At 38.8% G+C, this 16,395-nt stretch overlaps 1 protein-coding gene across 1 annotated transcript in view; it reads right to left on the reverse strand.

Moving 5' to 3' along the window:
- Positions 1 to 1,592: 1,592 nt before the first annotated feature.
- The window catches only part of LOC131852611 (tribbles homolog 2-like), a 38,228-nt gene continuing 23,425 nt past the window's right edge, over positions 1,593 to 16,395 (reverse strand). Inside the window, exons 4-5 of the mRNA XM_059203303.1 lie at positions 4,516 to 4,707; positions 1,593 to 3,657 (exon numbers count right to left, since the gene is read on the reverse strand). Coding sequence (XP_059059286.1) covers positions 3,393 to 3,657; positions 4,516 to 4,707 — 457 coding nt within the window. The 3' untranslated portion in view covers positions 1,593 to 3,392. The remainder of the gene's footprint in view (positions 3,658 to 4,515; positions 4,708 to 16,395) is intronic.

Raw genomic sequence — 16,395 nt, forward strand, 5'->3', positions numbered from 1 at the left:
TAAAAGTATTTAAATATTATTGGGTGTGACTGTACCTAAGTCTACTGTCGTGATGTAATATAACAGTAAAAGCATGCCATTGATATAGCTTCCAATCGAATGCCGTGTGCATCATATTAATTATATAGACAATAGAAGACAATTGCACGATATAATAATAAAAAAATAAATTTTGTTTTGCGCACTTGATATTTTTATTGTCACTAATTCAGTGAGATATACGAGAAGAATGTGTACACAGAACAATTAACACTATATTTTATAAGAGTTGGCAACGTATTTAAGAGAATTGAACCAAAATTGAATCTGTGTAACCTTAAATGCTTGCACAGTTTCACAATAAAAATGTTTTGTTTTAATTGAGGCGGGCTTGCTTATGCGGATAAAACTTCAATATGAAAATGCTATGCAAACAAATGCTACGCATTTTTCTTTCAGAGTAGTTTCTGTTTATAACATTATTTTAATAGCATAGGGAGAAACCCCTTATAACTATTTCTTATTGTTTAATAAAATAAGTTAAGACGATTAATTTCATGCCGCCTTTTAATTCTGATGATGAAAAAAATATTTTTTCATTGTTTTTTTTTTATAAAATAGTGCCTACAGTTTTAGTATCATAAGTTCAACTCATGTTAGGGCAGCAGAGGAATTGCAAGAAATATATCAGGTTTTCCCCAACATTGTTAGTCATATAACAACTCAATTCAGTTTAATACGCTAACTGACTACATCTCCATCTCATCCTTCACTGCTGCCTGGCTGGGCAGCCCGATGGCAGTACCGATGGCACAATTGTTTCATTCCATAAACGTCAATTTAATAAATACCTACTTGAGCCTTTGGGCCAATAATTCAGTATTGGAAATAGTTTTAGTGTACATAACTATTATATAGGTTTATAGGTTTCAGATTGGACTAGCCTAACCGATGAGGTATTTTTTGTCGTTTATTAATGTTCTATTAATTATTTAGCTCATTGAAACTAGTTATATATCTATTAATTTATTTATCTATATATTAATTATTTTAGTCTTGCGATGATAACTATTTGTGTACGGTTTGCTTGTAGACTTTAAATGACGTAAAACAACAATTCTTTACACAATGAGAAATGGTTAGAAAAAGTACCAAACTTTAGTAATAATATCTAAGTATTGATTAGTATGTACTGAATAGTGACAATTTGTTGTACTAGTAATATTTTTTTTTTATAAATGGAATAAAAAAATGTTGTTTAATACTAAAGTTTAGTTATTTCTCTAATAACTCAACTACTAGTTGAGTTGATTTTTTTTTCGAAGTTCGTGTCATATAAATTTGAACCCTTCAATTCGGAAATGAACTGATTATTTCAATACATATTGGTTCGTGGATGAAAAATTACTATTAACCATTTTATAAAAGAATTCTGTGTGGTGGGTATTAAATCTGATGAATGTCTGTGAAAATCTCAGAATAGGTGCATTTCAGTTCTTGTAGTTTGGTATGTAAATGAAAAAAATGTATTTTATGTAGCATGAAATACATTTTTTGTCGTTGTGAGATATGAAATAAAAGTTTTTAATTTTTTCTAAATTATTTTTATTCCCTTTTATCATCTTTTCTCTTCTTAGGGTACCTTAGCACTATTTACAGTTTGTATAAATTAAAGTAGTAATATTTTACAGATAGGCTACTATTGTACAACACGCTTTTATCACTGAAAGTCTTGACTACTATTTAAAGATTTAAGAGGGCCATTACCATGGGAGTTCAAATTCTATTTCCAGCGTCAGCGGAACACGGAAGTGACGTAACATACGCCCCCGCGTCCACCGCCGACGCCCGAGATTGTATTTAACGAAATGAAAATGAACAACCACGGCGCAAATTATAATGTAAATGAAATTATTGCAAAATAAAAAAACATATGTAAAAAATTTAGAAATGGTAACATTATTGATTTTTAATTTGGGTAAAATTAATTTACTAATAGAAAAAAAAAGAAAACGAAAAATTGATCTCAAAATTTCAATCACAATAAAAACTCAACACCAAGTACCAAATGGAAAAATAATTTAGCTTATAGGAAGAAGTGCCGCCTTCACACCGTCAATTATTAACAACAAATAAATTATTACGTTTAAATTAAATAAATGGCACAGACCAAATTCTACGACCATTCTCGGTACATGGTGGCGATTAAGTAAATATTTTCAATAATTTTCAAACATAATTTTCTGATTTTATATAATAATAACACAATAATAATCGTTAACTGTCGATTTTACAAATAATCACGATTTAATATAACCAAATAATACATATAATAAAAATAACTCTATGATGGAAGCGAACGAAAGTTGCAACAAAAGAACTATCACTTCTGCATAACAACGTAATGGCAATATAATAATCGCTAAATAACATCGGTGGAGATCACAATTACATGATATAAGTTTACTTTTATATAAATACAAAATATACATTTACATAGGTAATTTACCTAAGGCTACAACGAACAGCAACAATTTCAATGCAATATAGAAATCTATACTGTTGTGAAATTGATATGGTTACATTAGGCTTAAGAGGATTTAACGTAATAGTTAACATAATGCTTCATATAAATAATTCGACACGGACAGTTCCGGACAATGAAATAAATATTTGTACGTCCCCGCTCCGGCGGTGGACGGCGCATGGTGGACACCAAATGATCTGTCTCAAAGTCCGAATCGGTCTCCATGCGCGACGAGCTGAGACTCGCCGGTTGCTTCCAAAGATCACAAGAACGCGATATCAGTCTCACTTATTCTGTCATTACAAACATTATGACTACACCACAGCTCGTAAAAGCTTGAACAAAATACCGCCAATAAAACCCGCATAAAACTGTAATTCTGTTGGAGCAGTTTGTTTGCGCCGGTTGAATTATGCGATTCTTATTGCAGATTTCGAGCTTCTAGTTTATAAATTAGATTGTGGCGGGGAGCGGGCCAGCCGTCCCCGCCAACTGATCCCACATGGGCCTTAATCACTAAAATAAAATCTCCAAAGAGACCTTCATTTGGCTTCGGGTACTACTACTGAAATAACATTGAACACGCGGTAATGATTTCGGCTTTTGTAATAGACTATTTCAGTGAGCGCAACCGCAACCTTACAGCGGACATAGGCCGGAATAACTTATAATAAATTCATAAATATATTTGAATCACAACGTACGTTCACTACGCGCGCTGATACTGTTTACATCTTTTTATTTATCATACAGAATGTACCAGTTCAGACGTTGCGCCTGGAACTCTGGACAGACTATTGCAAACAATATGGTTATGAAACTAGTGTTTCCCTTTACCGATGCCAGCACCGGTTATGAGCTGCTCTTTGAATTAACTGATTGAGAACTAGATACAATCTTCTTCCATGTCGACGTCCGGAACTAATCGATCGTGGGACGCGGCGGCACGGGGCGGTAGCTCGTTTCTAGGGTCTCGTGCAAGCCACGGGTGTCTGAGGACGTCCCTGGCGCTCAGACGCTCACATGCTTCCCGCCGTAACAAAGAACGTATCAAGCACTTGCCCCGCGACGACAGGCATTCGGGTACCACGAAGTAACCCCGTGATATTTTCGCGAATAACGACGCATGCTCGGAATCGTTGAATGGATACCTGCAACAAAAATAAATTGCAATTTAGTATGACTGACGATTAACAAAGATATTTAAAAAATATGTATAAAATCTGTGTTATCAGGTAAGTAAATAAAGTAGAAATTTGCACAATATCTAATGAAAACTGATAAGTTAATTTTAATGGATAGGATACTCGGAAAAAAGTTCAAAAAAAAGAATGGTTATCGCGTTTTAAAACGATAAGATAGGATCATTAACATCTACGTTGGGTTTAGGGCCCATAAATTGTTCAGTTTTTACAAAGCACGGATTCCAATTAATAACGGACGATCCGATTGTCATTTGGACCGAGCAGATGCACGCCAAAACAAAAACTCAGGTAATACAGAACCCTTCCGGCGACAGGTGAAGCGGCGATTGCGGCGAAATCCCGAATTCAGAATATAAATTACGGGTGCGAGGGGCCAAAAAAGTAGAAAACAAAGGATCGCGAACGGCAGGTGCATAGCAGCGGAGGTGGCTCTTATTTTGAGCGGGGCGGGGGTAGCAACGTCTTCGCCACATGACCGCGGCAGGTGCGACCAAGATTTCACTAGCCTCACCTACATGTGGGTGATATAATTGTAAGCCGTTGGCGCGTAACGGCCGACAGGTGATCATCCCCTAGCCAGTGTCGCGTCGTGTTCGCCAACGGTCGCCGCGGACCCTCGCGATCTTTAAAAACGGTAAGTCCCACGCTCTGCAGGTGAAGACGCCCACCTCCCCGCCACCCTTTTATTTATGCACGTTTAATTGCAATTAACCTAAATTTCGTTTCCTTTGTCAGAGATAATGGAACAATTTGAATAACAAATGACAATTTAGTCGTGTTGCATATTAAGTATAAGATACGCACCTTCCGACGAGCATCGTGTACAGTATGACGCCGAGAGACCACATGTCTGCTGCTCTTCCCGAGTACGTTCGATGGGCCCTCAGGATTTCTGGAGAGACGTAAGCTGGACAGCCACGTTTATCTTGCAGGAGATCTTCTTCTGGATCATCGAGGACAACAGCATCTTCCAATGATTCTAATTTTAACGTCGTTCTGTAACAAAATGAGAGAAAATTTGAGATTTGAGTGTTAATGGACATCAAAATCATTGTTTGGCCGGTGATGCTGTCAGGTGCATTGCCTTTGACGTGCATCGACCAGTGACCTATATAATTCGCGGGCTCGCTGTCTATAATATTGATATCATATATTTATATACGCGCGATAGCCACTCGCCCGTAATGGTCCCTTTGTGCACAAAGCTTTGTCCGGGCGCCATTACAATTCGCGTGTGCAACTAATTAGCGCATAAAGCATCACACATTATACGTACGCTCGGGATAATGTTGCAAAATGGTCGCTCGGGCTCGCAATTCAATGTATATGTAACAATATAATGTCATGTAAATAATTACATGGTGAACCATAAAGCTGTTCGGTGATGCAATGGGTTTTGTTTCATCATATCACGGGCTTTAGGCGCACCGTGCATGACCTCGTATTTCACAGCCGCCGCATCGTTTCGAAATGCATTAAATGCACAGTTCGAAACACTACACCGGCCTATGTACGACTTCATGTAAATAAACCGCTCCGATCGTATGACGAAGGATAAACGGGACTTTTCAAATTGCATGATTCCCCTACAATTTCTTTTAAATGGTGACCAGTATGTTGCATGTTTCAAAATTCGAAACGAACGTGCAAAAATACAAGAAAAAAATAAATAATATGAGGTTAAGGCGAGGCAGGTGCGCGGTGGGCGGCTATATGTAGTAAAATTGAAGTGCATTAATGCACGCACATAGGTAAGATATTTTTAAACTGTTTAATAATAGCCCAGAGGGGAACGATAAGTTATATTCATTTAAGCTAGTAGTTTTTAAATTCCTTTTACTATTACGGATAACATCTACATTAATTCATATTGGAATAGGTTCAAGCGTAGATTTTCCAAAGGATAGCAGTAATAAATATCAATCAAGTTTATTCAAAGCATAAACTATCAAATTACAAAGTTGCGATTTCTACTGTTTAACAAATAACTAGTCTGCGGGCAAACGCAACACTGGCGACTAAAATTGACGAGACTCTACTGCATGTTTACAATGGCAAAATTATTAAGAACAATTTTAGACCTTACTAAACTATGCTTAATAACTCTATAGTTACAGCACTATTCAAATGCAATACGATAGATTAGTGATATATAGCGGTATTTAATATTAAACTTATAACACGATCGTGACAATATGGAGCGGTTGGCTCCTTCTAAAGGTTACTCTCGTTATGACTGTCGCAATTGCTGTCAGCAGACGTAGTGATATATTATGTGGTAGCGCACCGATACCGAATTAATCGCTATTTTGTTATCTATACAAATATCGAATATAGTTACCATTATTACCACATGAGGTAAGCAATGTAGGCGCTTAACTCGTTGCTTTAGAATACTAGTGTGAAGGCGTACGCCGTGCATGTTTAAGCACGTGCCATGTAATCGCTGTGCCGCAATGAGTATAGATGCACTGTGGGAACTGCGGTTGATGAAACGAGTGACGTTGCTGTGCAACAACTGCACTCCGGCCCTTTTTTTGTACTCCATCAGTGAGCGGCGCCGCCTCCGGAGGACGTCCTCGTATCCGTTTAGGTCTCTTCGACTGCGCAACTGATCCTAATTAAATCCCTACAGCAGCAAGGCTAAAGTGCGATGTCTGCAGTTGCAATCGATTCGAATTTCGCAACGTGTAAATAAGTTATACGGTGTCGTAATGTGGTCGGAAGGTTGGCCGGATTTCCGAACGGTGGCCTCGAAGGATTCTCGACGGTGTCTCGGACGCGGGACGGCGCGGGCGAAAGGACAACTGTCAATTTACGCAATTTGGCATTACGCATACGCAGGGCCGATTTTCGAGTAGCGCGTACCCACTAACGCTCTAATCTGAATTGTGAACTCACGCTCAAAACTAAACTGTATGCATTACTAAATTGACTCACGTTTAAAACTTCGCAACTGCGTTAACTAACGATTCGTTCAAATAACACGTTTGTAAATGGACGGTTGGCGTTCGCCGTATCAACTCTTGGTTAATTTTGTGGAGAGATCCCATAGCTACTGTGTTGTTGTTGTTCAACTGAACATAAACACCATTACGTTGATTGTGTACTAACGTATATCGACGTGTGGGAGATCGCCCACAATTAGCGGGATGCGCTGCGCCGTGATTTTGCAACAGCCGCCATTGCTCAATTCAACCCTGACAGTTTTGTAACAAACAATGGCAGTCAGATGCAGCACACATGCATGCACTTCCTGCTCGACTTATATCGCCAGTCGCCACATGACGAATGCTTGCGCAACTGCTAGGAAGTGCTGTATACGCGCGATCATTCACAAAAGCGTCTCGATACGATGTGTCAGTTATTGCGACAGCAGTCTAATACCTTTGTCAGCGTCAGCGATAGATGATTTGCTATTTTATAGATAGGTTACTTCCGAGCCCTGTGCGCTATGGTAAGCGGTTAGTCATAGGTTTTCGTAACCCGCATTGTAGGGACATGCAGTGTCGCAATCAAGTTGCTTCACCGCGGAGATGCCGCTGGGATAGGTTGGGAAACCATCCCGGCCATGCCCAATTATACGTCGGCTCTTATTGTGCAATCGGGCTCCCACAGCGGATGTTTTATGAAATTCGATTGATAACAGTATCGTAGAATGAGGCTTTGTGGCTTATCTATAACGAGTCTGCGTATACATGGATCGTTTGTAAGCAAACAGAGTTGCGAAAATTGTTAAATGTCTTAGCTAGCAACGAAACTACGATGATATGCAGTATGACAACTATGTACACTCCAGAATTTAGGTCTCAAAACCGCATAGGCTGCGGTACTGTTCACTTTATCGGAGTAGCGATAACGCAAGTCGAACTCAGTTTTGAAACCGAGCGCTGGGCCGCTTGCGAAAACACAAATGTGAACATCGGTTGCTAAATTGTTTTAGTTTTAAAATCGAATTCAGTTAATATAATGTTGGTAGCTTATTTAAGATTGGCATCCAAATGTAAAAATGTAGATTAATTGATTTAGTAGACGATTATATTGAAATGTTATATATTTTGTTTATTAGTTAGGGTGCAATTATTTTATGTTAACATTGCATAACATCACGGTATATTATTTATTTATTTATGAAAAATAAATAATCGGATGAATTTATACAAATAGATGCATGGTTTTTATTGATCATCATCATTGAACACGTCCGACGGTTCGCATCAACAAACAATGTGCGTTTGTTTAGATGCACTTATCTGTGGAGAGATATCATACGGACGCGTAGTTGACGCGAACGGTAGTCGGTGGCCAATTGCAGTGTAACAGTGGAGTGGGCTGTATTTGGCAGGCGGATAGCGTACGTATACAGACCGTGTGTGTCACAATGGTACGGATTATTAGCTGCGTTGCGATATGGCATGTTGCAAGTTCGGGCGGCGGTCCAAGCGCCGCCGCCGAAATAATCCCGTGTTGCAACGTGTGGACTGCGGAACGGGCGCCACTCCAGAGCCCGTTGCGCAAACGCTACTGCCACTCGCAATTGGCCAATTGCGCACGACCATATCTCAATCTCTCGACGCACGCGGCATCATTTACGAAACAAACGATAACGTTCGATGACCCCCGAGTGCCTATTATGTGACGGTTGCACAACGGAAGAAAGTGTTCAGAATGCGTCCGCAAAAAGTATCCGAAATCATCGATCTCTCTCTCGAAATATTGCAATTACACCGTTACGTGGCGTCGCGTTAAATCCGGTGAGTGGTCGACTTTCTAACACGGGGTCGGTGTACGCAGCAGTGTGTCGCAACAATTTCTCCGAGCGTCGCGAACGAAGAAAGCGCGACCTCAGCTGCGTTTTGCAATCGCACGCCGCTAGCAGCACTGACGCGGCGCGCCGGTTCGACACTGCGGAGTAAGAACACCATAGAAAGCGTACATCGACCTACAGCCAGTGGGGCTGGAAAACAGTAATTGGTAAAACCGCAACAACTGGCGTACTTGCAACAGATGCTTAACAAGATTCCTGTTGATTCCTGCCACCGCAATGACACGAGACGTTTAGCATAACAGTTGTGTTCCGCGTGTGCTGGGATTGGGCAAGTGGGTCTGTTACGCAAGCCGCGATAAACGCGCGGGCGCTTGTCACAGGCATTAGTGAAACACATCCGTTCATTGACTCGTTCCCGATATAACAGTGCTTAACTATTTCGAAATTCTTTAGCTGCACACGTGCGAGGACTCTGGGCCACGGTAAAAACCGCTAGTGTCTCACATCTATACCTTGATCTTTAAGGGCCATTAAACAGACACGCTAGAAATACATTGTCGAAATATAAACCTCCACAAGTACAGTTATAGATAGCAAATGTCACATCTTTACCAATATCTCATATTTACTAATTTTAATTTTAGAGTTCTGGCATGCAGGATATTATACGAAGAATTGACAGGTAACTAGCTCAGTAACACGTTTACGTATACACTTTCACAACTTGTTGTTACGTTTCAAACCGAGTTTTCCAAGTGTTTGGAAATGTAATAATAAAAAGTTGGAGCTCCCACATAGTAGACAGGTAATCATCGTTGTTGAAGCATCAGTTCATTGTTTGAAAAACACGTAATGATTGCGAGACAGGCCGTGATTACCTACGATGATAACTTTCACGCTAATGATGACAGGCAACTGTACAAAAACCAACAATTATCTTGGCTTTAAATAGAAATGTCGCACCTGGCGACAGGTCCGCGTGCGTAGAGTACCTCAGTCTTCCAGTTTGTTGAAGTTGCCATAATGACGATAACCATAAAGGGCAGCTGTGTACGTTTGTCGCCCGACAGATGTGGTCTAGATCGTCTGATAAATAAAAAGAGTAAATCCACATCCGTATGCGCCCGCGCAGTTTCCGCCGCGGCAGGCCGCAGCCGGAATCGGCGATTGTTTCGCTCTGCAATCGCTTCCTCCTCATTGTAAAGTGTCGGAAGTGCGAAAGGAACAATACGAATATCCTTCGGCGAAGCAAAATAAATCGCAAATTATAAGGGTTACATTATGAATGCGAATGAAATTAGAACGTCGATTACTCATGAAAGCTGGGCTGTTCGCTGCGACGCAAGAGCTTGCAATGTGTAGCGAGTGGAGTAAGAGTATTGCAAACTCGAAGGCAATACGAAGCCGCATTACTAACAGTTGGTTAACAGTATTGGATCTTGCGCGGGAGTGACGTAAATGTATGGAAAAATGTAAAGACAATGCTTTGCTGTGGACCGTACTGCTGATTTATATGCGCCGGGGTACGGGCCAAGGCGTCCACGAAACCTAATGCGTTTTGTAACCATTTAAGTAAATTTGCAAAACGAACCACGACACTTATTGCGACGTATTAAAACGTGGCCCTTACTCCTTAAGTTCGTATTTCATAACAGTTTTCACAACTTGAAACAAGGCACAAAATCTTACGCTAGTCCACGTAACATCGTAACGCTGAACATTACAGTTAATTACTTCTTTTTCCTGGTTTCACATAATATGTTAGAGAATAAAATTTATTTATAAGTTGTCTCCATATAGTAATTCTTCTATGGTCAGTATTCAAGTTTACAAATGCCTTTAATTTTATGAATAGACAGATTAAATATGAATATGTGTTCGGCTTGTAGACTTAGAATAATATGAAATAATATTAACACAGTGAACGTTGCGTGTATAGTGTATACCTATCAATCTAATATAATTGTATCACTAGGTCGTAATATAAGGCGACAAAAGATAAATACCGATCTGATAAAATCAAATTTACTAGTAAGCATACGAATACAATAGCTAAAGAAATGAATGTACGTCATCCAATGAATGGTTTCGAAAACGTGAAATAAGCGATGTTGCGATTTCGTCTTGTGAAATACATTTACCTCGAGATTGCAGAAACGCGTGGGACGACAAATAGGTTTAATCTAGTCGATTTGTAACTATTACATTGTAAAAATAACTTGCTACAATGACTCACTGGAGGAAAGTTAGACAACTTTTTTGTTTTAGTATTTTCTAAAATACTATTTCTAGTTAGCGTCGCTATCCGCATGTAATACAACCTACTTTACCTTACTATTGGTCTAATATTATTAAAATAGGACAAGTATTATTTGTGTTTTCCATTATAATTAAATAAACTAACATATAGAAAATTAAATCGCCATATAATATTAATATAAATCAACTATTTAAAGCCCGACTGTCGAACGCGGAACAGTTTAGGATATTTGCATTAAAAATAAAATCCTGTATAGCAGCCGTGATGGGATTTTTTCATTTTATAGCAATTATATTACATCGATTTGAGACAGAGAATTGCAATAAACTCATATTGAAGTTTATTAAAATCCTTATTACAACACCATATCGGAGAGATACGGCATTGGATTATATTTTACATAAATAAACATTTTATGTTCGCCCGTACAGTTGTTTATCGCAATTTTTATCAACATTTCTCTATATCTTATCGTCTGATGAAATCCCTTCAAAATTTCACTGTCTGTTTATTTGTGTAGTTGGGTCAGATATAGTGGACAAACATTTTATAACAGGATAACAGTTTCGTTTCATAACACGTACCTACACGTGTAAGTAGTTTTCAGTGCTTAATTTATTGGGTGCCGATTGCGAAAACAGACGCTACTTTGTCCAGGAATCTATTGACATGGAAATAAGAACTGAAAGCGCATATTGCGTGTCTTTACGCATAAATTACGTATAGTTGGAACGAAACAAATGTATTGTGATATACATTGTGGTGGTGTTTGGAAATACGTATTGATTATGAAAAAATACTCATTGTTTACGAACAATAATTTACAAGACTTAGCGAGCGGTGCTTGTAAAGTACTCCATTTGTCAAATATTCCGCGGCTTTTATCTCTAAACTCGATCGAATCAGGAACAATAGTTATATTGGAATGGGGTTCGTACGACTCCAATAACGTCGCAGGTAGTATTAGCTTCCATGGGTAATAGTGGTAATATGCAAAAGCCCTTGTGCGATACAAATCTACAAAATAGTTTAACGCAATATACATTACCAATGAAGCTAGTCTCAAGTGTACGAAACAACAACGAAAGCAGCAATGGAACTGTGGCAATACAATATGTTTGATATCAATTTAGAATGGGCTACCTATATAATGAAGGCTTTCAAGTTTATGAACGCTTAATACAGCATACAACAAAACATCAGTTAAACTTGTACTTGTTTTTACTCAACATTGAAAAAACAGTTTCTAAAAAAAATAAAATATGATATTACTGTCGACTGTTGGTGTAATAATAAATAGATTATATTAACTTACTTACTTAACAAAGGACATGTATGTATGTGTATACATATTCTTTGATATATAGCAAAGTTTGTAAATAAACACATCTATATATGAAACTTTAAAAATACGAGATGAGAACAAGTTTGTACCGTTAACGATTGCTGAAAATGCGTAAACACTGTCTCTGATGAAACCTGTTTAAAACGAGCACCAATATTATTTCTTTCACGACGAAAACATTTTTTTATGGTTGCGGATGGAGATGTAGATAATCGAAAGACATCGCTAACTCTCAATAATCGACTAACTTGAGGTCGTAGCCCTTAACAGCGATGAATTTCAAACGCCGTATGGATTGTGTGAATCGAGAACGTGGATCGAATAAGTTTCGAATGATCGTAGTTGATAAATAAACAGGCTCCTAGGATTTGCGGACAATGCCCTTTTTCATGTCTCGCGCATTGAGTTATAGCCAGTTATGAGTAAACTGCAGACCAAGCACAGGCTAGGAGCATAGCAATGACCTGCCAGTGGTAGAATACTTTCTCATTTATCGAGTACCGTTTCTTCGAGCAAAATGGTACCAGGTCGATGAAAGTCCGATAAAATACGTCTTTATTTCATTAATAATGGTACATGGAATTTAATTTAGCTATTGCTGTAAATGTTAAGTTTGCAATGATCTCATCAGATTCCAACTGGCAAGTGGGCAGGCAAGTGAGACTAATGAGCAAGTGTCAGAAAAAAATTACTACACACTGTTTTTCATACCCGCCTATAACTCGAACAGTTAACATGATGAGATCACTGAAGGATCAATGCTCTACTCGAATGCCAAAGCAATGATCAGCAACTACAAATTAAGGAGAGGCTGTCTCGAGGGCGTTAACCTATTACAATATTTTTTATAGTCGCTTTTATGTAAGTTGGAAAGTGCGGAAATGGTGATATCTAAATAGTTACAGAATTACGCCGAGTTATTATATCACAATATCGAGCATTTGACTCGCATCGCGGATATAGCGCGGGGAGAGGTCAGTGAACTTGCGAAACTTCACCTGTCATAGCCGAGGGGAGCGAGACAAAAGCAGTGATGCAACGAAAGAAAGTGCGGAAATAAAAATCGAGATAACTGATAAGTGGTCGGCGAGCAAATAATTACGATCATAGAATGTAGGAAACAATTGATTTTGAAATTCTAATTGGCAACTGCAACGTATTCTAAATTGAAATGAATGATGGTGTCCACTTGCACAACGCTAGCTGGCAACTGGCGACGGAAGAGAGTGCGGGTGAAACGGCACATTGCAGTGATGCAATAAAGAAAGTGCGGAACTGAAGTAGGTTTTCTAGCGCGGTGAATGTACTCCGGCCATTAGCATTGTATCATTCGCGTCCGCAAAGCCTCCACAGGCTCCGCGGGCGACGACCTCGATGATGTCAGAGGAGCAAAGTCTTTCGCATATTTCGCGATGGAGTGATATAATACATTCGGGATGGAAAATTGTTATGAAGCGACTACTATTGGCGATACACGCCAAAGGGAAGCCACGTCGTTACATCAAACTCTTGCCTGCAATGGGTTAGGTAACGGTGTTGTCACACTTGTTTGTTGCAATTACAACGTTGATGTAACGCGTGCAATGATGAAAAATCAGTATAGCGCTTATTGTTGAAGACATCAATGTATCACATCGAATTATTATCAATTAGCAAAAAAATAAGGTCATCATAACATGTCAAGTTCAATCCGTGCGAAGTACTACGAAACTGATGCGCGGGCGCAATGCAGCAAAGCGGTAGTGGGTCGAGCTGGGTGGGGCGCCCGGAGGGGGGCGGCGGTCGCCGTGGCGGTGACAATGAATGGCAAAGCACCGTTGTACTTGACCCAGTATTCCGACCGTCACGCCCGGTCGATGCAACGTTGACGTTCGATTGATGATATGCGTGAGAACAACCGACAACTGACTTGCATCAACAGCTAACAAATATCACACAATTTAGGAGCATGCTGTATACAAATAAAATTATAATTAAACACTATACTAACGAGCTGAGATGGTTTTACGATAGCGATGACATTGGCGCACTAACCTACTTGGCAGCAGTATTTATATACATTTACGTCAATCAAAAAATATTTTAAGAAAAATTATGCAGGTAAAACGTCTAATATTTTAATTTCTTAAAAAAAAATAGGTTGAGATGTTTGAGAGACAACGGGACACATATGATCATAGATATCCATGATGTCACTGTTTGAGCATAGAACAGTACATGACTGAATCATTCTTCTATGGGTATCATATCATATGAGTAATGAATGATAATACTGTATATTATAACCACGTTTAAGCCGCGAACAGTGCACAAACATAAAATAGATGTTGAAACGTACACGAAGTATCTCGCAAGCGGTTTCCGATATACATTTGTTAGCAGGTAGATATGTATGAGTATGTGCCATTGCGCAAGGTCGCCAGCGCACCTGCGTGCACGCCGGTCACTGCAACGACCGTTGCAGCTCCCACGACATAGTTTGTACCGTCATGAATTATTAATTACCTGCAGAAAGCAAAGGGTAACTAAAGGTATTCGGGGACTGATTACTTGCTCTATTCAAGATTAATGGGAAAATGTTACATTTGTCCAATCATTAGCGAATTTTATGTTCATGTAGGTGCGATATAATTCAACACAAAGCGGCTACAGCGCTTCATGGCAGCGTCCGGCGTCGGCAAGTGTACTCGTAATCATCCAAGTGGGTTAAGGTTTCATCAAGGATTTATTGCGGCAAGTCTCCGCTCCAAAACGCCGGCCGTTCGTTACTATGAGCTAACTGCACGCGGGTTCCGCTGCATTTGTTCATTACAATCTTTTGAAATGCGTATTAGTTCGCACTCAATTACTGTCGACAGATAGTCTGTCACTGCCTAAATGACAAAAGAACAAAAGTAATTTTTTGTCATAAGTATTTACTTGAAACGATCATATTTCATTCGACCGCTCTAGACAGTAAACTACTCGAACCAGACAAAGAGTGACCACCTTTTGTTTAATTAATGTCTGGGAAACAAAAGTAACTTGATATTGAAAGTTCTTTTGTCTTAACCACCTCCCAGCACTTATGTATAGCATTAACAATAAAATAATTAAAACATTCCTGAAGAGGTCTATAAAACTCGGGGCAACAATTGAGTGAAAAACAAAGTAGGTAAAAACGATCCAGATGTAATGCAAAAACTGTAACATAATGTTTAACAAATATTCGGTGAGCTCTTTCACAAGCGTCACAGCATCCGGGGTTCAGACTACTCGATTAATTGTTTCTGAATACAAAGGAGTTATAAGTATCGAGCACTCGATGCTTCATCATTAAGCATTCGATACTTTTGTTTTATAAAAACAACGCATTGTGAGAAACTCGAGAGTTTTTGAAATAATGTGGTATTGAATTGTATAGGACGACTGCAGTAAAGCGGTTGTGAAGATTTAGACAATCAGAAAACAATACAATAGTATTGTAGTCACTTAAACAACTTTTGATTTTGGTAATGCACCTTGTCCTGGTAAGTGTTATGTAACAAGTTGACCTCGAGTTTAATAGACTTACTTGGGCTTGGATATAATGGACGTACTACTAATTAACAAGTTTGTAATAACATTTTTAGTTTATCTAGTTTCAATTTAATCTCACTTCAATACCTATCGTTACGTGTAGGCAACGATAATTACATACTAAATAAAAGACCTTAAATTCTTATGTATATCAGTAATATAAAGATCGAGGGCGTTATGTTAATTCTGCAAAGTCAGCTCCGATGAATGCAATGATGGATTATTTATTTAAACTTTACATAAGCGCAGGAGTCCTTATTCACAAATGTTCAGGAGTCGGTTGATTGTATATGACCGGTGCGCAGGCGGCGCAGATGTGCGAGCGATCATTGTCCCACGAACAAAAGCAGGTAGGAGACGTTAGTACGCCATGTGCTACGTGTCACTTTTTCAATGATATCTACGTGTTTTTCGTAAAAATCCAAAAAATATAATCTGACCCGACAGATGGACGAGCACATGTCTTTCAGAAAAAACTAAAAGGACACACAAAAAATATCCCAAGCATAAAAATGATACCAGACGTAACAAAACAATTTTAATAATATAGAAATTTTATGTCATTACTTATACCGAAACTGCTTTGTTTTTGCTTTACAAGTACAACAAATTAATTACTTAACATACAATGGTTTCCCTTTGTTACAAAAGAGAGAAACGAATCGAATCCCAGTTATCAAAATTAATAACGGCCAAACCAATTTACTCGGATCGCGTAATATCCTCCGGCGCATTTATTTATTGAGCTCTGCA

This window comes from Achroia grisella, unplaced genomic scaffold (genome assembly GCF_030625045.1).
Source record: "Achroia grisella isolate CSIRO2021 unplaced genomic scaffold, CSIRO_AGI_Agris_v1 utg856, whole genome shotgun sequence".
Classification (NCBI taxonomy): domain Eukaryota; kingdom Metazoa; phylum Arthropoda; class Insecta; order Lepidoptera; family Pyralidae; genus Achroia; species Achroia grisella.